Source organism: Lissotriton helveticus, chromosome 6 (assembly GCF_964261635.1).
Source record: "Lissotriton helveticus chromosome 6, aLisHel1.1, whole genome shotgun sequence".
Lineage (NCBI taxonomy): Eukaryota > Metazoa > Chordata > Amphibia > Caudata > Salamandridae > Lissotriton > Lissotriton helveticus.
Window position 1 is genome coordinate 1,939,098,982 of NC_136067.1, and position 25,155 is coordinate 1,939,124,136.

The window sequence follows — 25,155 nt, forward strand, 5'->3', positions numbered from 1 at the left end:
CACACAAGGCAGGGAGCAGGGCACACACCAGCAGGGAGCAGGACACACACCAGCAGGGAGCAGGGCACACAAGGCAGGGAGCAGGGCACACAAGGCAGGGAGCAGGGCACACAAGGCAGGGAGCAGGGCACACAAAGCAGGAAGAAGGGTACCCAACACCAGGAAGCAGGGCACACAAAGCAGGGAGCAGGACACACAAAGCAGGAAGCAGGGCACACAAAGCAGGAAGCAGGGTACGCACCGGCAGGGAGCAGTGCACACAAAGCAGGAGCAGGGCACGCACCAGCGTGACACAGGGCACACAAAGCAGGGAGCAGGGCACAAAAACAGGAAGCAGGGTACACACCAGCAGGGAGCAGGGCACACAAGGCAGGGAGCAGGGCACACACCAGCAGGGAGCAGGACACACACCAGCAGGGAGCAGGGCACACAAGGCAGGGAGCAAGGCACACAAGGCAGGGAGGAGGGCACACAAGGCAGGGAGCAGGACACACACCAGCAGGGAGCAGGGCACACAAGGCAGGGAGCAGGGCACACACCAGCAGGGAGCAGGGCACACAAGGCAGGGAGCAGGGCGCACAAGGCAGGGAGCAGAGCACACAAGGCAGGGAGCGGGGCACACAAGGCAGGGAGCGGGGCACACAAGGCAGGGAGCAGGACACACACCAGAAGGGAGCAGGGCACACAAGGCAGGGAGCAGGACACACACCAGCAGGGAGCAGGGCACACAAGGCAGGGAGCAGGGCACACACTAGCAGGGAGCAGGACACACACCAGCAGGGAGCAGGGCACACAAGGCAGGGAGCAGGGCACACAAGGCAGGGAGCAGGGCACACAAGGCAGGGAGCAGGGCACACAAAGCAGGAAGAAGGGTACCCAACACCAGGAAGCAGGGCACACAAAGCAGGGAGCAGGACACACAAAGCAGGAAGCAGGGCACACAAATCAGGAAGCAGGGTACGCACCGGCAGGGAGCAGTGCACACAAAGCAGGAGCAGGGCACGCACCAGCGTGAAACAGGGCACACAAAGCAGGGAGCAGGGCACAAAAACAGGAAGCAGGGTACACACCAGCAGGAAGCAGGGCACACAAGGCAGTGAGCAGGGCACATACCAGCAGGGAACAGGACACACTAAGGGAGCAGGGCACAAATTACAGGGAGTAGGGCACACAAAGGGAGCAGGGCACACTAAGGGAGCAGGGCACAAAAGACAAGGAGTAGGGCACACAGAGGGAGTAGGGCACACTAAGGGAGCAGGGCACAAAAGACAGGGATCAAGGCACACACCAGCAAGGAGCAGGGCACATACCAACAGGGCACAGGGAGTAGGGCATACAAATAAGGGAGAATGGCACACAAAGCAGGAAGTAGGGTACACACCAGCAGTTAGCCGGGCACACAAAGCAGGAAGCAGGGTACACAAACCAGGGAGCAGGGCACACAAAGCAGGAAGCAGGGTACACACCAGCAGGGAGGAGGGCACACAAAGCAGGAAGCAGGGTACACAAAGCAGGGAGCAGTTCACACAAAGCAGAACGCCGGGTACACAAACCAGGGAGCCAGGTACAGAAAGCAGGAAGCAGGGTACACACCAGCAGGGAGCAGGGCACACAAAGCAGGAAGCAGGGTACACGCCAGCAGGGAGCAGTGCACACAAAGCAGGTAACAGGGCACAAAAAGCAGGAAGCAGGGCACACACCAGCAGGGAGCAGGGCACACAAGCAGGGAGCAGAGCAAACAGGCAGGGATCGGAGCACACAAGGGAGGGAACAGGGCACACAAGTCAGAGAGCAGGGCACACAAGGCAGGGAGCAGGGCACACAAGGCAGGGAGCAGGGCACACACCAGCAGGGAGCAGGGCACACACCAGCAGGGAGCAGGGCACACACCAGCAGGGAGCAGGGCACACAAGCAGGGAGCAGAGCAAACAGGCGTAGATCGGAGCACACAAGGGAGGGAACAGGGCACACAAGGCAGGGAGCGGGGCACACAAGGCAGGGAGCAGGGCACACAAGGCAGGGAGCAGGGCACACACCAGCAGGGAGCATGGCACACACCAGCAGGGAGCAGGGCACACACCAACAGGGCACACACCAGCAGGGAGCAGGGCACACACCAGCAGGGAGCAGGAAACACAAAGCTGGGAGCAGAGCACACATCATCTGGGAGACTGGTACACACAAGCAGGGAGCAAGACACACTAGGCAAGGAGCAGGGCACACAAGGCAGGGAGCAGGGCACACACCAGCAGGGAGCAGGAAACACAAAGCTGGGAGCAGAGCACACATCATCTGAGAGACTGGCACACACAAGCAGGGAGCAGGACACACTAGGCAAGGAGCAGGGCACACACAAGCAGAGAGCATGGCACAAACCAGCAGGGAGCAGGGCACACACCAACAGGGCACACACCAGCAGGGAGCAGGGCACACACCAGCAGGGAGCAGGGCACACAAGGCAGGGAGCAGGGCACACAAGGCAGGGAGCAGGGCACACAAGGCAGGGAGCAGGAAACACAAAGCTGGGAGCAGAGCACACATCATCTGGGAGACTGGCACACACAAGCAGGGAGCAGGACACACTAGGCAAGGAGCAGGGCACACACAAGCAGAGAGCAGGAAACACACTAACACTAGGGAGCAGGGCACACGTTATCTGGCAGGCAGGGCACACATCAGCAAGGAGAAGGGTACAGGACAGCAGGGAGCAATGATCACGAGCAGGGCATACAAGGCAGGGAGCAGGGCACACACCAGCGGGGAGCAGGGCACACAAGGCAGGGAGCAGGGCACACACCAGCAGGGAGCAGGGCACACACCAGCGGGGAGCAGGGCACACACCAGCGGGGAGCAGGGCACACACAAGCAGGGAGCAGGGCACACGCATGATCAGGGAGTAGGGCATAAACCAGCAGGGCACACCCCTGCAAGAAGCGGGGCGCAAAACATTAGGGAGCAGGGCACACACCAGCAGGGAGCATGGCACACGCCAGCAGGGAGCAGGGCACACACCAGCAGGGAGCAGGGCACACACCAGCAGGGAGCAGGGCACACACCAGCAGGGAGCAGGGCACACACCAGCAGTGAGCATAGCACGCATCAGCAGGGCACACACCAGCAGGGAGCAGGGCACACACCAGCAGTGAGCATAGCACACATCCGCAGGGCACACCGCTGCCCGCAGCCTCTCTCCGCCTCCCCTCTGTGTGTGCCAACATCGCATTCCTCAAACTTTGTGAAACTGTTTTAAAACCCCGCGCGCCCACACCCACGCGCACACGACAAAGCACGCGCCTGTTCGTAAGTTCCCAGCTCATGCATGCCACGTTAAAAGCAGTTTTCTTACCTGATCTGAACAAGACGATGCAGCAAACCAGGACGCTTCTGAGGTAGACCCCCAGCTCCATGGTGCCTGGGGAGTGGCGGGGGCTGCTCCGGCTGGCAGAGAGACACGGCGGTGGCCGAGCTGGGCTCCTGTGACGTGCGCCACTGCCTTCTCATGGGGCTATGCACAAGGGAGGCCGGTCGGGCTGGGATCCTGTGAGACCCGGCGTCGGAGCGGCTGCAGCTGCTCGAGAGAGGCTGGCAGGGCTGGGGCTCCTGTGAGGCGCGCCACTTCCTTGTCCTGGGGTTGTCCGGGCTGGTGCTTCTCTGAGGTGCGCCTTGTTGTGAGGTTGTAAAAATTGCGGTACTTACTCCATTTGTTTGAGGGAAGGTAGGCTGGCGGGGTTGGGGCCCCTGTGAGGTGGGCGCTGCTCCAGATGCGAGGGAGGCGCCTGTAGCGACGTGCGCCTCTGAGCGCTTGCAAGGAGTAGCAGAAGGGTTGGGCGCTATTCCGGCTGTGAGAAATGCGAAGCTGTAGCAGTCTGTGCTCCAGCGAGGCTCGCCCCTGACTGGCCAGTGGCTCGCACACAGGCTCGTGCGGCGACTTCAGTGGCGCTGGCAGGGCTAGTGGTCATTCGAGGTGCGCCAGCCTCTATTATGGAGTTGCGCTGCGCAGGGTGGCTTGATGTCTCCGGAAGGGGGCGTAAGATGTTGTACTGTATAGCCAGGAGGCGTGTGTCTGTTGCAACGCGTGTGTCTGTTGCAACTTGGGAGCTGGTCGGAAATGCAGGCAATCTCTCTGGAAGTGTCCTTAGCGCCGTGAAGCGCAGGCGAGTATCAAAAGCTGAACTGGTGTTAAAACACAGGCTGTCCCGGAGACCGTATCCACTGTGAGCTGTGAGTGCTGAAACACAAGCCAGTTCCAGGAGCTGTACCTGTAGTTGTAACACACCTTTCATCCACTCTGCTACCTCCTCGTTACTGTGGGACAGATTCGTGCTAGAGACTCACTTGGAGATGTAACACACCTTTCATCCGCTCTGCGCTCTCCTTGCACTGAAACACAAACGCCACCTAGAACTGTACAGGAGATGTAACACACCTTTCATCCACTCTGCTCCCTCTTCGGTGCTGAAAGACAGACTCGTCCCAGGGCCTTGCTTGGAGATGAAACACACCTTTCATCCACTCTGCGCTCTCCTCGGTGCTGAAACACAGCTTGGTCCCAGAGACGCTATCCACAGTGAGCTGTCCTCGGTGCTGAAACACGCACTCGCCGGATAGAAGTCATCGCTGTCCGCGCTCCTTGTTGTTCCAGAACCTGTATCTGTGGCTGCAACACACCTTTCATCCACTCTGCGCTCTCCTCGGTGCTGAACCACAGACTCTACCCAGAAACTTTAACGACCGGGAACTTAAAGTAGATGAAACACAGAGACTACAGCGCCCCTTAATGATGAAACACAGGCCAGCCCTACGACTTGTATCTGTAGATGTAACACACCTTTCATCCACTGTGTACTCTCCTTGCTTCGCTGTACAGACTCGTCCCAGAGCTGTACCTGGAGGTGCGACACGCCTTTCATCCACGCTGTGCTCTCCTCGGTGACGAAACACACACTGGGCCCATGAGCTGCCCCCGATGATGAAATGTAGAGTAGCTTCAGCGCTCTCTCTGGAGAGGCGATCCACCTTTCACCCACAGTGGGCTGTCACTCGTCCTGGAATCCATAGTACCCATCAATCTCCTCCGCTTGATTCCACGTCACCAGGCCCACACCCGAATCCTGGAGCACAGCCAATCACATCCAGAGCCAAAATGGATCCCGAGCGGCAGGCTGCTGAGGCTTGAGAGGCTCTGCGCGAGGCAACGACACGTGGAACGTCCCCAGGAAGCACAGTATTCCAGGGAGGTCAAGAATTACCCTACAAAGTAAACGGAATATTGTTACACAGCTGCAATAACACGTTTTACCCATAATGCGAGTCAGGGTTCAATAGGCACAGCAGACAAGTGCATGCACGTTTGTGTTCTCTGTGTTCAAAAATACACAACAGCGCCTAGAGGCGTGCTTTTATGGCTCGATGCACTTACACGCTAGGGATAAGCTCACCGTGTGGTGCGGGTCAGCAGCCTGCTGGTTACATCTGTCGACGAATCACAAGTCGATAAAAGGAGGAGCACAGGTGAGTTGAGTTCAGCCCGTGAGCTATTATGTACGGTCTTTCGAAGCTGCACGTTAGCAGCATTCAGCACTATTTCAACACTACAATTGTGCACGTGCTAGACCACCGTGCGTCTGCACGTCTCTTCTGTCACGCATGAGCGTGTGGCGAAGAGGATCACATGTGCTCTTCGTGTAAAGTGCTTGCTCTGCGCTGGCTGTGCATGTTTGCGTGTTTGTAGTGATGATATGTGTATGCTGTGTTTGTAGGGTCTGTGCTTGATAGGTGTGCGTGTGCTGTTGACTGTTTCAGTGTTTTCTATTTGTTGGATGAAGTCTATTAACATGCACGTGTTGCGCGCGCGTGTTTGTTCTCTTATTGAGCACAAACACACGTTCGTGTGGTTTGAGTGATTCCTTTCAGCGTTAATTGCTTTGCGTGTGCGTGTGTTTGATTGCACGTCGGAAGTTTTACACGTCTGCGTCTATGTGGCTGTATGTTTACGGTTCAATGGGCGGCTCTCCCTTTCTCTGCATTCTCTGCCCCCCTCCGCCCCCCAGCCTTCTCACACTCTCTCTCGCGCACGGGGGTCATGCCTGCTTCCTCGTGGTGTGTGCATCGTCGAGCATGGTATGTCTGTGATTCTGACGGAGTGTGTTTGTGTGCATTGTGAAACAGCGGTGCTGTGTGTGTGAGTGTACGTGCATGTGCATGTATCCAGGCTAGTGTGTGTGACTTGCAAGTCCCGTTATGTGCAGTAAGTGTGACAGACCTTCTACACGAGCCTGCCCAGGAACACTGCAGCCGCCCCTCCCCTGCCCACGGCGACCTCCGCCCCCCAACCCACCCCCACCCCCTCGCCCCCATTGTCCTGAAGATAAATCCTGAGAGTAGTAATGCAACCGGTTGTTTACAGCCGAGGTGAGCACAGGAAATCCATAGTAATTCCGGCCGCGGGTGAGTGATGCTCTCGGGGCGGTGGAGGGAAGGATTTGTGTGCCGCGGGTCACAGGGCTGATTAACTAAAGAGAGCCGGGAGTTGAGAAGGATTGCGCAATCACCAGGGCGGCAGTCAGTCACCCTGGTCGATGGTGTCGGGGTGCTGTCTCCTCTAACGGGGAGCACACGGCGGGTACACAACTACAGATGGCCCTATTGAGTCAGCACACCCAGACTGGGGGCGGGGAAACTGCCGGTCTCAGGGGTGTGTGTGGACATATTGGTCTCGGGTGTGCGTTGAAATACTGGTCTCAGGGGTGTGCGTTGAAATACTGGTCTCAGGGGTGTGCGTTAAAATACTGGTCTCAGGGGTGTGCGTTGAAATACTGGTCTCAGGGGCGTGGGTTGAAATACTGGTCTCAGGGGTGTGCGTTGAAATACTGGTCTCAGGGGTGTGTGTTGAAATACTGGTCTCAGGGGTGTGCGTTGAAATATTGGCCTCAGGGGCGTGGGTTGAAGTACTGGTCATAGGGGCGTGGGTTGAAATATTGGTCTCAGGGGTGTGTGCTGAAATACTGGTCTCAGGGGTGTGCGTTGAAATTCTGGTCAAAGGGGTGTGTGTTGAAATACTGGTCTCAGGGGCGTGGGTTGAAATACTGGTCTCAGGGGCGTGGGTTGAAATAATGATCTCAGGGGCATGGGTTGAAATACTGGTCTCAGGGGCGTGGGTTGAAATAATGATCTCAGGGGCATGGGTTGAAATACTGGTCTCAGGGGCGTGGGTTGAAATAATGATCTCAGGGGCATGGGTTGAAATACTGGTCAAAGGGGTGTGTGTTGAAATACTGGTCTCAGGGGTGTGCGTTGAAATTCTGGTCAAAGGGGTGTGTGTTGAAATACTGGTCTCAGGAGCGTGGGTTGAAATACTGGTCTCAGGGGCGTGGGTTGAAATAATGATCTCAGGGGCATGGGTTGAAATACTGGTCTCAGGGGTGTGCGTTGAAATACTGGTCTCAGGGGCGTGGGTTGAAATAATGATCTCAGGGGCATGGGTTGAAATACTGGTCTCAGGGGTGTGCGTTGAAATACTGGTCTCAGGGGCGTGCGTTGAAATATTGGTCTCAGGGGTGTGCGTTGAAATACTGGTCTCAGGGGTGTGCGTTGAAATACTGGTCTCAGGGGGCGTGGGTTGCAATACTGATCTCAGGGGTGTGCGTTGAAATACTGGTCTCAGGGGTGTGCGTTGAAATACTGGTCCCAGGGGGTGTGTACAAATACTGGTCTCAGGGGTGTGCGTTGAAATACTGGTCTCAGGGGCGTGGGTTGAAATACTGGTCTCAGGGGTGTGCATTAAAATACTGGTCTCAGGGGTGTGCGTTGAAATACTGGTCTCAGGGGCGGGCGTTGAAATATTGGTCTCAGGGGTGTGCGTTGAAATACTGGTCTCAGGGGTGTGCGTTGAAATACTGGTCTCAGGGGCGTGTGTTGCAATACTGATCTCAGGGGTGTGCGTTGAAATACTGGTCTCAGGGGTGTGCGTTGAAATACTGGTCTCAGGGGGTGTGCTCAAATACTGGTCTCAGGGGTGTGCGTTGAAATACTGGTCTCAGGGGCGTGGGTTGAAATACTGGTCTCAGGGGTGTGCGTTAAAATACTGGTCTCAGGGGTGTGCGTTGAAATACTGGTCTCAGGGGTGTGCGTTAAAATACTGGTCTCAGGGGTGTGCGTTAAAATACTGGTCTCAGGGGTGTGTGTTGAAATACTGGTCTCAGGGGTGTGCGTTGAAATTCTGGTCAAAGGGGTGTGTGTTGAAATACTGGTCTCAGGAGCGTGGGTTGAAATACTGGTCTCAGGGGCGTGGGTTGAAATAATGATCTCAGGGGCATGGGTTGAAATACTGGTCTCAGGGGTGTGCGTTGAAATACTGGTCTCAGGGGCGTGGGTTGAAATAATGATCTCAGGGGCATGGGTTGAAATACTGGTCTCAGGGGTGTGCGTTGAAATACTGGTCTCAGGGGCGTGCGTTGAAATATTGGTCTCAGGGGTGTGCGTTGAAATACTGGTCTCAGGGGTGTGCGTTGAAATACTGGTCTCAGGGGCGTGGGTTGCAATACTGATCTCAGGGGTGTGCGTTGAAATACTGGTCTCAGGGGTGGGCGTTGAAATACTGGTCTCAGGGGGTGTGCTCAAATACTGGTCTCAGGGGTGTGCGTTGAAATACTGGTCTCAGGGGCGTGTGTTGAAATACTGGTCTCAGGGGTGTGTGTTGAAATACTGGTCTCAGGGGTGTGCGTTAAAATACTGGTCTCAGGGGTGTGCGTTGAAATACTGGTCTCAGGGGCGTGCGTTGAAATATTGGTCTCAGGGGTGTGCGTTGAAATACTGGTCTCAGGGGTGTGCGTTGAAATACTGGTCTCAGGGGCGTGGGTTGCAATACTGATCTCAGGGGTGTGCGTTGAAATACTGGTCTCAGGGGCGTGGGTTGCAATACTGATCTCAGGGGTGTGCGTTGAAATACTGGTCTCAGGGGCGTGGGTTGCAATACTGATCTCAGGGGTGTGCGTTGAAATACTGGTCTCAGGGGTGTGCGTTGAAATACTGGTCTCAGGGGGTGTGCTCAAATACTGGTCTCAGGGGTGTGCGTTGAAATACTGGTCTCAGGGGCGTGGGTTGAAATACTGGTCTCAGGGGGTGTGCTCAAATACTGGTCTCAGGGGTGTGCGTTGAAATACTGGTCTCAGGGGCGTGGGTTGAAATACTGGTCTCAGGGGTGTGCGTTAAAATACTGGTCTCAGGGGTGTGCGTTGAAATACTGGTCTCAGGGGCGTGCGTTAAAATACTGGTCTCAGGGGCGTGCGTTGAAATACTGGTCTCAGGGGCGTGCGTTGAAATACTGGTCTCAGGGGCGTGGGTTGAAATACTGGTCTCAGGGGCGTGGGTTGAAATACTGGTCTCAGGGGTGTGCGTTAAAATACTGGTCTCAGGGGTGTGCGTTGAAATACTGGTCTCAGGGGCGTGCGTTAAAATACTGGTCTCAGGGGCGTGCGTTGAAATACTGGTCTCAGGGGCGTGCGTTGAAATACTGGTCTCAGGGGTGTGCGTTGAAATACATTCAACCCAATGTTTAAGGAGATGCATTAAAGTTTTACAAGTGTATGATTAAAGCAATGAATACATGTGCCCATGCCTAACAGACAGGCTACTGAAGCATGAGCTGGGGGAAGATGTGTGACATTTAGGAAAGTAGGACGATAAATAACAGCTGTTTTTTTAGCTCTCTCCAGAAATGATACAATAATGGAGAAAGTCTGAAATGCAAAGGGGGCCAGCCTTGACCACAAGATGAAAGAGCCCTTGGCGCATTTGTCCTCTGTATGTCTTCGGTGTTTCCAGTATGGCAAGTGTAGCGTCCCCCCCATCCCAGGAGCATGTAAATGAATATGCCACACATGGAGCTCTGGATTGTATGTCCTTATTCCTCAGCATACAGTCACACACTGCACTCTCATTACGTCATAACCATTAATAACCACACTTTAACACCTCCCAACAAGTTACGGAATTTCTTGTTCAGTTCGCCCAGAACCACAGGGTCCTAGCCCACATAGACTCACAACACTGCATATCCCCCTTTGTTAAATTAAGAGTACAAACAATAGTCACATCATATTTCTTCAATAAATCATTGATGCACACGCAATAGTCGGCCAGATTGAGTGGTATAGGATGGTTGAGATGCACTCTGATAGTGCACCGATGGCACAGGATCCGATGCTTGGTCTGGACTGTCAGGCGGGATCAGCTCATTCATGATAACAGGAGCTGACAATAGTAGAGGTAGGTGCTTGTAGTGTGACGAGTCCTGGAAGATGTGTCGTCACCGTATGTCCTTTGAACAAAACAAATCTTAGAGGATCAACAGCAAACGGAGTGTCCGTTTTCTGCTTTCGTTTCTGCTTTATATAATCACACCAGTAGGGTTCTTTATGGAGGAATTATCACCATCCGCGGTACCACCAGGGCTGGACTGGGAACCGAAACCAGCCCTGGCAAAGTGCTCGGCCGGCCCCCCTCTCCCCAGGGGGTTGGGGGGTGCGACCGCGCTCTTTGCTAGGGCCGGTTTTCGGCCGATTTTGTTACAGTGACGTTTTTTATGCTGCAAAAAACGACCCTGTAACAAAACCGGCCCCCTGGGGCCCAAAACCGGCCCCCACCCTCGCGGCCGACCGGGGGATTGCCCGGTGCCTGCAACGGCCAGTCCGGGCCTGGGTACCACTCCACAATATAATGCTCACAAAAAAGTACAGAATGGTCTAACTGCTGCACTAAAGTAATCGGTTGTCAAAGGGGGAATGGACAATTACATTTGTAAAGATGAGAACCCTCACTCACCGGAGGGTGACATGCTTCATCATTGGGTTCCCTCTTGCACACTGCGACCGCAAGGTACACTGTTTGGGCTACAACTCTCCCTTCAGAGAGGAGCGTGAGGTATTTTAGGTCATCCAATGGGGTAAGAGTGAGGGGCAGAGTGAAAAAATAATAGGAAAAAAATTACATGGTGAGTTAAAACTATCTCCTGGATAGACAAAAATTACTTTAATTGGTGTCCCCAGTAGATAAAGCTAAAATCAGCTAAGGTAAAATAGGGATATGGATGTTCCCTATTGAGCTAGGTCAACATGTTTCTGCCTGTATGACCAATTAGTTCATGGCATTCTTCAGGACCAACTTCTAGTAACTCTGCTACAATGGTGAACATTATAAGTAAAAATACCATACTCAAATTCTATGGCAATAAAAGTCTAGCTTTCCTTGATCCTGCGTCTTACATTTAAAGGCCTTTAAATGTAAGACGCAGGATCAAGGAAAGCTAGACTCCTGAGACCTGTGAAGGTGGAGGTAGACAAATAGTCCTGATTTGAAGGTGGACCGGACTGCAGCTGGTACCACTTATCATTGCCATAGAATTAGAGGATGGTATTTTTACTTAATCCCACTGGGTACACCAATTAAAGTCGTTTTTGTCTATCCAGGAGATAGTTTTAACTCACCACATAATTTTTTCCTATTTTTTTTCACTTTGTCCCTCACTCATACCCCCATTGGGTGACCTAAAACCTCGGGCCGATTCACAGAACTAATTTAAGACAAAAACCTAAACTTACTACTTTTGGTATTCACAGAAGGCATTTAGTAGCAGTAAAGTAGTCTTAAGTTTGACTTAAGACAAACTTAAGACAAACTTATGACAGACTTAAGACAGATTTAAGACAAACTTAAGACAAAATTCTAACTTAAGTCTGTCTTAAGTCTGTCTCAAGTCTGTCTTAAGTTTGCCTTAAGTTTATCTTAAGTCTGCCTTAAGTCTGTCTTAAGTCTGTCTCAAGTCTGTCTTAAGTCTGTCTTAAGTCAAACTTAAGAGAAAAATCCTAACTTTACTACTACTAAATGCCTTCTGTGAATACCAAAAGTAGTAAGTTTAGGATTTTGTCTTAAGTTAGTTCTGTGAATCGGGCCCCTCATGCTCCTCTCCGGAGGGAGAGATGTAGCCCACACTATGTACCTTACGGTTGCAGTTTGCAAGAGGGAACCCAATGATGAAGCATGTCACCCTCGGGTGAGTGAGGGTTCTCTTCTTTACAAATGTAATTGTCCATTCACCCTTTGACAACCGATTATTTTAGTATAGTAGTTAGACCATCCGGTTACTTTTTTGTGAGCATTATATTTGTTTCTGCTTTACCAGGACCAAGTCACCTTCATCGAAGACTGTTTTCTGGGCTTGTCAACGATGATAGACATGTTTTCATCTGGGATTTCCAAAAAGTGTCTGTGACACGAACCTTATCAGCGTTCAAGGATTGGTCTGCTGTCCACTATGGGAGTTGGGTTCCGACGTCTCTCCAAATAGCAAGGTGGTGGGGCTTTCATTAGTTGTGGAGTGGAGAGTTGAACAACAAGCACAGGGGGCTTGGTTTAACTCAATTCCCTCCGTCGATGCTCTTTGAATTACCAGATTGAACCCATTTGCTGCTGCCGTCGCGTCGGCCAACGGCCGTCGCGAGTACTACCTCTGTAGTGCTGCGCACATCCATTGGCCGACACGGCCCTGCCCCGCAAAAAATGACCCGCACCGCGGCAGAATTTACGCCGCGGTTAACAGGTTAACTACCCAAGAATCGTTCTACAACACCATTAGCTTGGGGTCACAGAGGTGTGCTGTTTTGATGCTTGACATTTATTCTGATAAGAAATTCCTTATATGATTTGCTATTGTCAGATTTGACAATGGCAGAGATACCCCACATTGCAAATATGTTATCCAGGCGCTCAGTGACCCTGTCATGGGTTGTTGATGAAAAATCCTCTACTAAAGGAAAGCGTGAATACTCATCAGTGACGACCATGAGATTATGTCAGTTATCTGATGGCCCAAAGAAATCAACTGCAACTCTTTCGGAGGCATGTGCAGGACGGTCAGACATTGTCAGTGCGAGCTGCATCACTTTGGTGGAAAGGGCAGTTTCAAAGATGCCACTCTTTTAGTTCCATCTCAACTCGCACATCTAGGTGCAGGAACCACACACGGTCTCTTAGGGCTCTTTTGGTGGCTACAATGACACAATATCCTCTGTGGGCTAGTTCAATGTCCTGTTGTCTTAGGCTCTCAGGTATGACGATTCTTGAACCTCTGTACAGGAGGCGGTTCCTCCACTAAGGCGGAAAAGTGTCGCTTCACTGCCTTTCAGCACTACAAAAAAGGAAAAATAAAATGATAATAACACAAGGTTATGATCATTGGATTTTTCCGAGCGGAGGCTGTTTTGCATGGTGGGGTGGGGATGCACTGACTACAGGAGCTGGAAAAGTGGTGAGCACACTTTGTAAGTGCGCATGAATGTTTGCATGGCAGTCTCGGGCCGGCCAAACATTCATGGGTGCTTTGCATGTTCTCCACCCAGGATGCATTACGGCCTGGGTGGAGAATATGCCCAGGCTCCCATTCCATCTGAGAACCAAGCCACAGCACTCAGACCAATCACAATGCAGCGTTGTGATTGGCTTAGGGAGCCTGGGTGCTTCAGCTACCTGTTAGCAGAGAAGCCAGGAAAAGAGGACGGAGAGGATGGAGGCCATCAGCCAAGTGGCCTGTCGGCAGGTTAGTGATCCTATTGTATTTACACCACTCCCTTTTCCCTGCCCGCCACACTACTGATTCACGAAAGCATCCATCATTGTCTCTCAAGACAACATCTTCCTTGGTAATGGACAATTCATCCTGTACATTTTTGAATTTTGGAAATTCGATTTTGGCAACAAAAGGTCAAGCTTGCTTCTTCTACGATTGAGTTGAAATGATGCCTTTGAGGATAAGCATGTTTTTATCAGCATTAGTAGCAGCAATGATCTGTTCAATGGATAGGGCTGCTGGCGTGCTGGACCTCACAATGAAGTTAATGTACTCCTCAGCAGCTGTGTAAGATATCAAACTTTGCTCGTGAAAAGGAATCAGCAGGGTTATAATCTTTACCAAGCTTGGGTACAATTGCATAGTCATACTCTTGTAGTCGCAACCTACACCCTCTTAAAGTGAGGGGGCATCTTGGCCTTCAAGTTTCCACAAACGGAGAGCAGTGCTTAGTGCTCTGTGAAGATAGTGAAATCTTTTCTGTATATAAATACATGAAAATGTTTGCAGGCCCATACTACAGCCAGACTCTCCTTCTCCAGGTTGAGAATAGGCATGTTAAGTGTCACACAGGCTCTGACTGGCGCAGACCACAATGTGTCTCTGAGCATGTGGATGTCCATTATGTTGAACAAGGATTGCCCACATCCCCACTGGGTCCAGATCAAGTGTGATCTCAGTATGTAACTTGGGGTCAAAATAAGCCCTTTTGGTTGCATTTTCAATTGCATGCATTATTTTCTTGAAGCTTTGATCACATTCAGCAGACCACCCGTAAGGCACATCTTATTTTGTCACATATTCAATGGGGCACTAACAGTAGCAAAGTCACAAATGTACCCTGAGCAAACACTGGACATGCCTAAGAAGGAGCACAGCATGGTGACATCTTATGAGGGGCAGGTAGCTGATAGTCTTTTCACTTTATCTGGGGCCAGCGTAATTCCCCCATCAGAATATGTGCCCAAAGAATTTGAGTTTGGTCTCCTGAAAATCAGACGTTGCTGCATTCAAAGTGAGAACGCATCAGCAAGTAGCTGACACACTTTTTTGACACATGGATGACTTTTGCACCCTTGCCGGTGACTATTTGCACCTTGATCCATGGGTGACTTTTGCACCCTGATCTAGGAACTTTGTCCTCCTGTTGATTAATAGACTTATATTAGGAGCATGGACACTGGACCTTTATAGCTCCTTGGTCCCCCCTTTTTTGTTCAATATATTTTGCACGGCTGATTGGCCGTGGGACCTAATTCCATTCTTTGTTGCTCTTTTCCTGGCAGGCACATGGGGCTGGTCCTTGGGTTGTGTGGGAGTTGACATTCCAGTATACCCAGCCTTATTATTCATAGTAATGTTCCTTCTGACTAATTCCCTGTAGTCACAGATGTTAGGACATACACTTTAGTCCCTTTATTTAGGAGATCCAACTCCCTATCCTTGCAGTGCAATTTTCTGACCCGGGGTATGGAAGGTTTAGGAGTTGGGTTTATTGACTCTGAGTTATGGTACTGTTACACCCAGTGTAACACAGGAATGAATTTGGGACATTGGCCATAACGGTGATACTCGAGACGGCAGAGGGTGTCTGACCAGAATATGTTTTCTTAGTGTTGATGGCTATTGCACATCATTACCGGCAACGATATCCTTTTACCTTCATCAAGCGAGTGCGCATGAGCGAGGGATTAGTATGCCCAATTGATGCACATGCGCATTGAGTCATAATGCTGAGAGGTTTCACCGGTTATTTAAACCGCCGTTCTCCTGACCCGAACCTTTAATTGTTGCGGTTTGCCGCCTGTATTTCTTTTCGGCAAGCCTCCGGTCGAGTCAGGGTTAGGTGCACAAGAGGCAGCACCCATATAAAATTGTAAGTACATTCTAGATACTTGTTAAAAGCCAACAACCTTTACCTATTGACTATATGGGGCCCTTGTGGTTCACGTCCTGTTATATGTCCTGGCTTGTTTCCATAGCCCGACCATACGTGGGTGTCCTTCTGACTTTACGATCGGATGAGCACTCGTAACGAGTCCTTGGTAAGCATGCTGATGGTTATATACTTATTCCACATGTAGATAGTGCTGCCGATTTCAGTACATTACATTACTGTCACATTGTTGCCATCCGCTATCAAAATCCCTAAGCTTAGTCTAGGTGCTGTACTTTACCACTTAAAATATCAATCTAGCCTATGGCTTTTTTGAACAGCGACCCCCGCCCCTTTTTGGACTGGTCCCGTGTGTCTGCTTATATTTTCTGTTTGGAAGGATGTGTGCATAAAATTGACATTCTGTGAAGCTTAAGATGTCATCGATGCGCACTTGTGGTTTACTTTGTTTTTCCTTTTCCTAGGTGTTACCCAGGAGCGGCTTCCATGTAGCAGCTGTAACCACTCTGAGGGTATACAGACCCGCCCTGGCTGAGTTAAGAGGGTTCTCATTTTAATCTTTACCTAATATAGCACGTACACTACACTGTTTTTTTATTACTGTGGTCCTGAAGAAGCGCCAATGACCTCCGGGCAACAGAGGCGCGAAACATGTTGGCCTTGACTTTTGATACCAAGGCCGAATGGGCCCTTTTGGGTCAGTCATTTTTTATAAGTATCACGTGCACATAAATTGATTTACCCTCCTTTTACCCAATCCCCTCACACCCGCATGCATCATCCGGCAATCCAAAAAAAGATCTCCGACAAAGTGACCCTTCGGGGGACCCGTAGGGAATTGCAGCGCCGGCCCTACGAGGAGCAAACGCCCGATGATGAAGCATGACACCCCCCGGGGTGTGTGAGGGCAACAGAGGATGTAGAATTATTTCCCCCTCACATTAGGACTTTTTCACACCTAGGATTACTTTAATCTACCTCTTTTCTTTGTTTAAAAAAAATAAAAATGGGTGACTGTCAGCACCCTGATACATGGGTGACTTTTGCACCCCTATATACAGCTATTAGGGTTTGTAGAAATTACAGATATTGGCGCTCTACCTGTAGTATACGTTACACCTGTAGGAAGACAAGATCTAATGTGTGGTGCGTACAGAGCGAACGGAATAACCCTAAAACCGTCCCAAGACAATCAAACGATTACCATAAGCAGTAAACAGCAAAGCTCTCGCTACCACAAACAGTGTAAAAATTAAACAATGTGACAAATAAAGTAGCAGAAAGCAGCAGATCTCAGAATTCGTGTTCTTTTTCAAACGGATGTTTTAATTTGATCCACAATCAGCCGACACGTGTTTCATCGCGTTGAAGTGGAGTCAACACGACTCTTCAGGGCTGATGAAATAAAGTAAACAAATGTATAGTACATTTCACTATAACACTTCTGGTACACTTGTCAATAATAAAAGACGTGCACGGAAGTGAGGGTGACGAATCTTTACGTGCCTGGTGGCCGTTTAGTGATTTACGTACCATGCACATCCACACTCGCAACACAGTGATGGTTGTAAAGTGCGTGGGTAGCAGTTACACCATAAAAAATCCATTCCAACAGTTAATTCACTGTTGACAAAAACCAAAATCACGTGGTTTGTTGTCTCCCGCTCACGAGGAAACCGCGTTAGTGAAGGATCAGGGTGTAAAACGTGTCCATTATTCCATTCTATTGAGCACAAAGTGTATGGGTCATGCACGATATCCAAGTAGGTCTATGTGCAGAATAAAAATCATGCAATTCGTGAAAACCTCACTAATATCAAATTCAGCCTACCTGGTATAACCCAGGTTTGTATGGGTAGATACGAAAATAAGTGCGAGTAGGTCGATATATCTAAATATGTACAGAAAAAGGAAAAAACCACAAAATGAAAAAGTAAGAAAGGGAGGAAAATTACTGAAAGGCAAGCGGTAAAGATCACAGGGTGCAATAACCTAGTGTTGACTATGGCTTACCCTGTGTAAATATTGACGGATATGTCAATATGTTATGAACGCAGAGAACCCTGGTATCGGGTTAGCAGATAAATGTTCACACAGCTGTATAGATATGTTTAAAATGTTGCTCGTAAGTTCCAAAAGAGACTGCACGAAAAGAAAAAAGTAAAAAGTCACCAAATGAATATAAATACGATGAAAACATCAAAAAACAACCGAGTAGTGGTCAAGACTCAGAAAAAATGTTGATGCAGTTCAATACATCTCTAGATCAAACGGTACATACCTAAACACGTGTAGGTGTTTAGCCGTCCCGGGAGGGGATCCGACTGTTCAAAGTACTCTGAGGCTGAGTTCCGGGTAAGACTCTCTGTCGGTAATTGTACTAAGTGTAGAGAGACACAAAGGGGAAACAAAAGTGAAAATGTTTCTACACTTTGAGCCGGTAATAAAAAAGACGCAAGTACACAAAGTATTGTGTTCTTACCTCCAGACGATATCCCTCCTCAGTAGGTTCCCGGTCGCCGTGTTCCAGAGACGGACACGTGACCGGAAAACGGATGGTAATAATATAGTCTAGGTAGGTCAAAAGCTAGAGCGTGCAAGTCTGAATACCACGTCCAAAGTGTAACCGCCATCTTGGATGTAAAAATTGCTCGCTGTGAGTAACCTCGTAGGCGGCACGAAATTGAAAACTACAAATTAAATAGGGCGCCATTTAATAAGAAGACACTGTTGGTTGGTGGCGAAAACTTAAATATTAGTATTCCAGGCGCTCATCTCAAGGCTCTCATATAGTACGAAAAAGGATGAGAGAAAAGTGTAAACATGAAGATCAAAAGAGATCTGTTGACATCATCTTCCTTGTGACTTGAAATTATTACTAACGGGAACAGAACGGAGAATTAACATATCAAGTCGAGATACTAGAGTAAGACTGTGAGAATTTCCCAAAAAGGGGCTTAGCTCGCGTAAAAACTAAGCCTCATGGTGAAATTACCCCTTGGTAAACTAAATCTGTGAGTTGGGTGATCACGTGAAAATCGTGTGCGATGAGAAATAGGTGTCAATTGTTGCGTTATAATGGCGAACCTTGAATTAAGCACCCATAAGTGAAAAGTGAAGTCGCATTGTGATAGGTGACATGACAATTCGTATGTATACATTCATAAATCTGAATATAAATTTGTGGAATTAAAATTCATGATGACAAGTCCTTTCTATTATATACGTCAGTTATGAGTAAAAGTTAACATTGTGGTACTCAGCACATAAAAACCATAAGGTTAATTCCTAAATGGATTCGTTCATGCAGTTCTCATTTCAGTCAAAACGATTTCATGTCCATTTACAATTATATTAACAATTTACAGTTTTATGACTCATGTGCAACATTTCATTAAGTAAAGGGGCATTAGTCCCCTAAGAAGTCCACTTCAACGCGATGAAACACGTGTCGGCTGATTGTGGATCAAATTAAAACATCCGTTTGAAAAAGAACACGAATTCTGAGATCTGCTGCTTTCTGCTACTTTATTTGTCACATTGTTTAATTTTTACACTGTTTGTGGTTGCGAGAGCTTTGCTGTTTACGACTTTTGCACCCCTGTTGGTGACTTTTTGCACCTTGACACATGGATGACTTTAGCACCCTTGCCGGTGACTATTTGCACCTTGATCCATGGGTGACTTTTGCACCCTGATCTAGGAACTTTGTCCTCCTGTTGATTAATAGACTTATATTAGGAGCATGGACACTGGACCTTTATAGCTCCTTGGTCCCCCCTTTTTTGTTCAATACACTTTTATAAGAGCCTTGTCATGAACCTTTTGAGTTGCTCTAAATACAAGTCTGCTATCACTGTAATTAAATGCATGCGTGACGGGTTGAATTATTCCACATATAACATCCTGAGATATTTCTGCAGTTGATTACATTCTAAAACTCAACCTTTTATATCTGAACAAACCAACAAGAGCCAAAAAAGTAGTGATGTTCCTGCAGCTCGCTTTGATTGTATTTCTTGTTCAGGTTGGGACAAGAGAAGGCTTGTTCAGGTTGGGACAGGAGAAGGCTTTGGCATGTAAAGGTATCGCGTACTACCAACATGGTTGTTGCACCAACAACCTTGTTGTAAAAGCACTGCGATGTAATGGCAGCGTTGTAAGCGCTGTTTCCATACCTTGCTGCTCTGCATCTCAGTGGTCCTTGCCCAAAGTGGTCCCTCCCTGTTCTGGACCTCAGTGGTTGTTATCCTGGGTGGTCCCTCCCTGATCTATGCCTCAGTGATCCTTGCGCTGAGAGGTCCCTCCCTGGTCTGGACATCAGTGATCCTTGCGCTGAGAGGTCCCTCCCTGGTCTGGATATCAGTGCTCCTTGCCCTGGGTGGTCCCTCCATGGAAAGTGTGGCCCTTTCCTGGTCTGTACTTTAGTGTTTCTTGCTTTGAGTGGTCCCTCCTCAGGTTCTTGCCCTTGGTGGTCCCTCCCTAGCCGGCGCCTCAGTAGCCCTTGCCCCGGGTGGTACCTTGCTGGTCAGTGGTTCTTTCCCTAGGTGGATCCTCCCTGGCCTAGATCTCATGCCCTTGCCTTGGTGGTAAGTTCTTGCCCCGGTGGTACCTCCCTGGCCGGTTCCTCAGTAGTCTTTGCCGTGAGTAGTACCTCACTGGTAAGCATCTCAATGGCCCCTTTTTCCTTTTTTGAGCGCTTTATATAGAGCAAACTAAACCCCAAGATATCAGGTATCAGAGCGCTTTACATGAGCACCAGTTTCATTACCGATGGACACATTCATTTTGTATTGTTTTTTGTTAGGCACAGGGAGATTATGTGATGTGCCCAGATTCATAGGATGTTGAACGTCGTTGCCAAGACTCGAACCCGGTTCCCCAGCTTCAAAGTCGATCGCTCTAGCCCTATCGCTAACATCCTCTTGCCATAATTGGTCCCTCCCTGATCAGTGGTTCTTGCGCTGGGCGGTCCCTCCCTGGCCTAGACCTCAGCTCCCTGCAGCTCAGCGGCCGTCCCCTAGTCCTGACATCTGTGGTCCTAGCCCTGGTGGTCCCTCCCTGGTCTGCACCTCTGTGGTCCTTGTGCTGAGTGGTCCCTCCCTGGTGCAGACTTCAATGGTCCACGCCCTGGGTGGTCCCTCCCTGGTTTGAACCTCTGTTGCCTTTGTCCAGCCAGCGTGGTCCCCACCTAGTCTGCGCCTCTAGGGTCCGGGCCCCGTTTGGCCCCTCCGAGGTCAGTGGCCCGTGCCCTGGATGGTCTCTCCTTACCCTGGACCTCAGTGGGAGGAGAGGGGGAGAGCCCTGAGCCCTCTTGCTTCACCTGAAAGTTTGTGGCCATTGGGTCATCAGTGATAACAGGCTCTTGTCCCGCCCCAGGTTGGTAAGATGGCCGCCACAAGTTTTCACTTTCCAGATTTACTGGGCAAAAACCTTCCCTTCCTTCGTTTATCCTGATAAAGTCCCGCAGCAACAGCTTCTCGCGAGGACTAATGAACCACCCTCTTCCCAGGGCTGCCCATGTTTCCCATCACCCCATTGCACAGGGCTTTAAGTGAGATGGAAAAACTGGGAGGGTGGTGTGTCTCTCTGAGGGGCGTGGCCAATGTAATTAAGGGCGTGGCTTAAACATGTAAACAAAAATCTGTGCGTAGCATAGACTGGTATTTTGCTGCTTCTGTCATTGCATTCAGATATATAATATAACAAGTAACATTACACCTATAACAAGCTAGGACTATTGGCTCTGCCAAGTTGTTAGTTGCATTAGATAAATAAGCAACAACCAAGGCGCCATTGTATATAATATTGAAAATGCCTCCATTCTGAAATGATAGGGCTCTGACCACTACAGCTTGCACAAGCATGGCCCTTGTCATCGCTGCCAAAACAACTACTATCCATCTCTCTGGCATTTAAATGTGACAGTTCAGATTATTCCAGGTCCCCAAAGCTAAAAGAATGGCTGAGGAGGCGGGTATTAGTAATTTTTAATGTATATTGTTTTCCTAAACATATTTTATACTGCCCATCTCTAAATTACATGAGCAGCGCCACCTTGTGGCAGGCTGCCTAAGTGTGGTGTTGACAATTAGGTGCTGGTGCCGAGCACCGGAAACCAATTAAGTGCTGGTGATCAGCACCAGAGAGCTTCTGCTCAAATTAAGCACTAGACTGTGGACGTACTATACCCAGTCTCCGAGTTGTAGCTAAGGCAGTGAAGGGCGGTACTGCTGCAGAGTTAAGAATTTTGTTTTTTCACGCTAAGGGTGAGGGCAGAAACGGAGAGCCCGATAGAGACCCGTCTTAGCACCTGCTTTTTAGAACTGCCGGTATTGAGCACCGGCAGGACCCGGCCCACTTAAAGCCCTGCCGTTGCAACTGATGCCGAATACCACAGTTAGGCTCTCTTTGGCACATAAATATCATTCATTTATCTCCATATTTCTGGTTGTAAAGCGCTTTGGTGTCAAGGCTCTCTGCTTGGGACAGTGCGCCTCTCAATTCACTCATCCAACCGGCCGTCACGCGCTTACTCTGAGCTCCTCCCCCTCAGATCCTCTCTCGATACCACGGCCTGTCGTGACTGGTCAGGAGGTGGATCCCTTTCCTGCTGCGCCTCTATCCTTCGGGCACTTCTCTCTGAAACTCCATCCGCCTGCGGCAATCATGCTTTCAGTCGGAACCTGCTCACTCACACCAGCTTCTTTCATAACTGGTGACCCTAGCGCCTAGAAGCCTTCGGCAACTGTGCGGGCTAGAAAACCACCAATACAATCATGCCTGCCCTGAACATGGGGGCAAAGAGTACCTCTGCCCCTCAAGGTCCCAAAGACAGGTGACATCACAACCAAGAGGTTTCGTCTGGGGGGAGGAGGGGGGGAGGGCTGTGCTCCACCTTCACCTACAGACGACAGCACTAGTGTCCTCTCTCTGCCAAGACCGTCAATCATGCACGGGGGCGGGGAGGGGGTCTGTCTACCTGCTCCGGATCACAATGGATGAACGCTGATAAAACAAGCCCCCGGCACTTCTATTTACCGAAAGAAACAGGAACACCCCGGGACGACTAAAGGGCGCGAGAAAGAGACGGGTCACGAGGCTTGTGAAATGTTTGCACGCCCGCAGCTGGGGGCTCTCTTAAGATGCCCTTGTGTTGTGTTCAGATGCTGTGAAGAAAACGCTTTGCACCACATTTGCGGCTTCAGGTCTGACTCACGCTGGTTCACACTTGTGCACCTGTGGCCGCGCGTGTGTTAGGGCCGTAGCATGTAGTGCACTGCGCGCGCGCCTGTGAGCTTGCGTCCTAGTGATCGCAGGCCCTGTAAAACTTAATAGCTGCTCCGTTAGAGTGAACCTGCACTCTTTCTGCCGAGAGAAGATGTATTGCATGTATCTTCTTGTGTACATGTGTAGACGCAGCACCATCATTGTGCCACATCCCCCTCCCCCGCCTCCCATCCACTTTCAGTCTTGTGCATAACTTCGTGCCTGCTTGTACAGCCTACGTTCAGCACCATCTTGGTCTCTTGGCGCTAATGACACGTGTTTCTAAGTACCCATCTCAGTGGTGCTCATGTTATCGACCTTGAAAGGCTAAATGGCTGGATGGCTCGATGGGGCTCGAACTGGTAACTGAAGGTTTAACCGCAGACGCCGACCCCTACAGTAGGCGCTTTAAATCCGCGGAGCTGGCTCTATGCAGCCGGTAGCGCTTTGAAGCCCGCCTTCCACCTGTTGATGCACCAGGGTGTGGGGTAACACCCCAGGGGTCGGGATCCCGCCTCCTTGGCAGGCAGATGACGGTGACCTTCCAAGACTAAAAGAACGAGTCTTGTGGTTGTAGCGAACAATTAACGTCATATCCGGAAGGGCATGCACTACGGGCCAGTATGTGTAACCCTCTACCAAGGACAAATACTCACTTTTTATTATACTCAATAATACGGCCAGTAAGGGATTGAGACCTTTTTACTTCCCCTCATTACTTTTGAAGCCAGCATGTGTAACGCCCGAAGCAGCGAGTCTGTTCACTCTGGTCACATCTGCAATATACAGCACACCTATATTCTTTGAAAGCTCGCATTTTTAAAAATCCTACGCATGGAAAATAAATTATCGTATAGCGCCAACTGTACCGCTGCAGCTGGTGTGCGCTATTCGTGGCCTCAGTCTGTTAGTTTGTATGGCGCCAAGAGGCCCATCGTGGGTGGCTGGGGTGAAGGGATTGGGGTGAGTGTAAGGCGGGGTCTCCAGTCAGCCTGTCAGTTGTACTGTACCAGGAAACACTCTCTTGTTAGTGTGCGCTCAATAAGTGTCCTCGATCAACTGTAGAGCGCCAAGAGATCAACTGTGAGGGAGCGCTGTGTAAGTATCTCCAGTCAGCCAGTAGCAAATCGCCAAGAGGTCCTTTCTGGATGGTGAGCGTTATAAAAGTGTCCTGGGTCAGTCCATCGACTGTCGCGCGCCAGGAGCCCCGTTATGGAGTCAGCCAATTGCAATGCAGCGCCTCGAGCACGGACGCAGCGCCGCTTACCTCTGTGTTCACCAGGGGTGCCCTCCGCTGCAGCCACAGGCGGGTCCGGCTGTCAGGCTCGGTTTGTCCTGGGTCCAGCTCCGGGATGGGTACAGGCAGAGCTGGAGGAGGGAGGCGTGCGCGGGGGTGCCTGGGAGGAGGCAGTGTCCCCGCCTCCGCTGAGCAGCCTCCGCCTGCACAAGAGCAGAGGGCTGGGGTCAGAGGCGCTGTGCGCTGGCTAGGAGTGCAGGAGATGCGTGAGCGGCTCGCCCCATCTCTCTCTCCTCAGAATCTGCACAGGAGCAGAGGGCTGAGGTCAGAGGCGCTGTGCACTGGAGAGGAGTCCAGGAGAAGTGTGAGCGGCTCCCTCTCTCTCTCCTCAGAATCTGCACAGGAGCAGAGGGCTGAGGTCAGAGGCGCTGTGCACTGGAGAGGAATCCAGGAGAAGTGTGAGCGGCTCCCTCTCTCTCTCCTCAGAATCTGCACAGGAGCAGAGGGCTGAGGTCAGAGGCGCTGTGCACTGGAGAGGAGTCCAGGAGAAGTGTGAGCGGCTCCCTCTCTCTCTCCTCAGACTCTGCACAGGAGCAGAGGACTGAGATCAGAGGTGCTGTGCGCTGGCTAGGGGTCTAGGCGTAGTGTGAGCGGCGCAACTCTACAACCTCGCTCTGCAGAATCTGCGCAGGAGCAGAGGGCTGAGGGCAGAGGCGCTGTGCGCTGGCTAGGAATGTAGGAGTAGTGTGAGCGGCGCCACTCTACAGCCTCCCTCCGCACAGGCTGCACAGGAGCAGAGGGCAGAGGTCCGAGCCGCCGTGCACTGAGTAGGAGTGCAGGTCAAGACAGAGTAGTGTGACTGGCTCCACACTACGACCTCTCTCTGTACAGAAGCAGAGCGCACGGGTCACATGCGCTATGCGCTGGCTAGGGGTCCAGGAGTAGTGTGACTGCAGCCTCCCTGTGGTGTGGGGGAAGGGGCTGCCCAGCATTCACCCGGGGGGCTTCTAATCATGTGATGACAGGGCGAGTGCCAGAGGGCGCTGTCCCGGGTACTCCTATCTAAATGGCTGGATATGGCATGTGGGGTGCGTTCTACCCTGGATTCAGGCCACCAACTCTTATGCTAAC

The 25,155-nt window shown here is 50.7% G+C and overlaps 1 protein-coding gene across 1 annotated transcript in view; it reads right to left on the reverse strand.

Moving 5' to 3' along the window:
- The window catches only part of CHRNA2 (cholinergic receptor nicotinic alpha 2 subunit), a 166,272-nt gene extending 142,149 nt beyond the window's left edge, over positions 1 to 24,123 (reverse strand). Inside the window, exons 1-2 of the mRNA XM_078649943.1 lie at positions 24,055 to 24,123; positions 3,347 to 5,250 (exon numbers count right to left, since the gene is read on the reverse strand). Coding sequence (XP_078506069.1) covers positions 3,347 to 3,407 — 61 coding nt within the window. The 5' untranslated portion in view covers positions 3,408 to 5,250; positions 24,055 to 24,123. The remainder of the gene's footprint in view (positions 1 to 3,346; positions 5,251 to 24,054) is intronic.
- Positions 24,124 to 25,155: the final 1,032 nt, after the last annotated feature.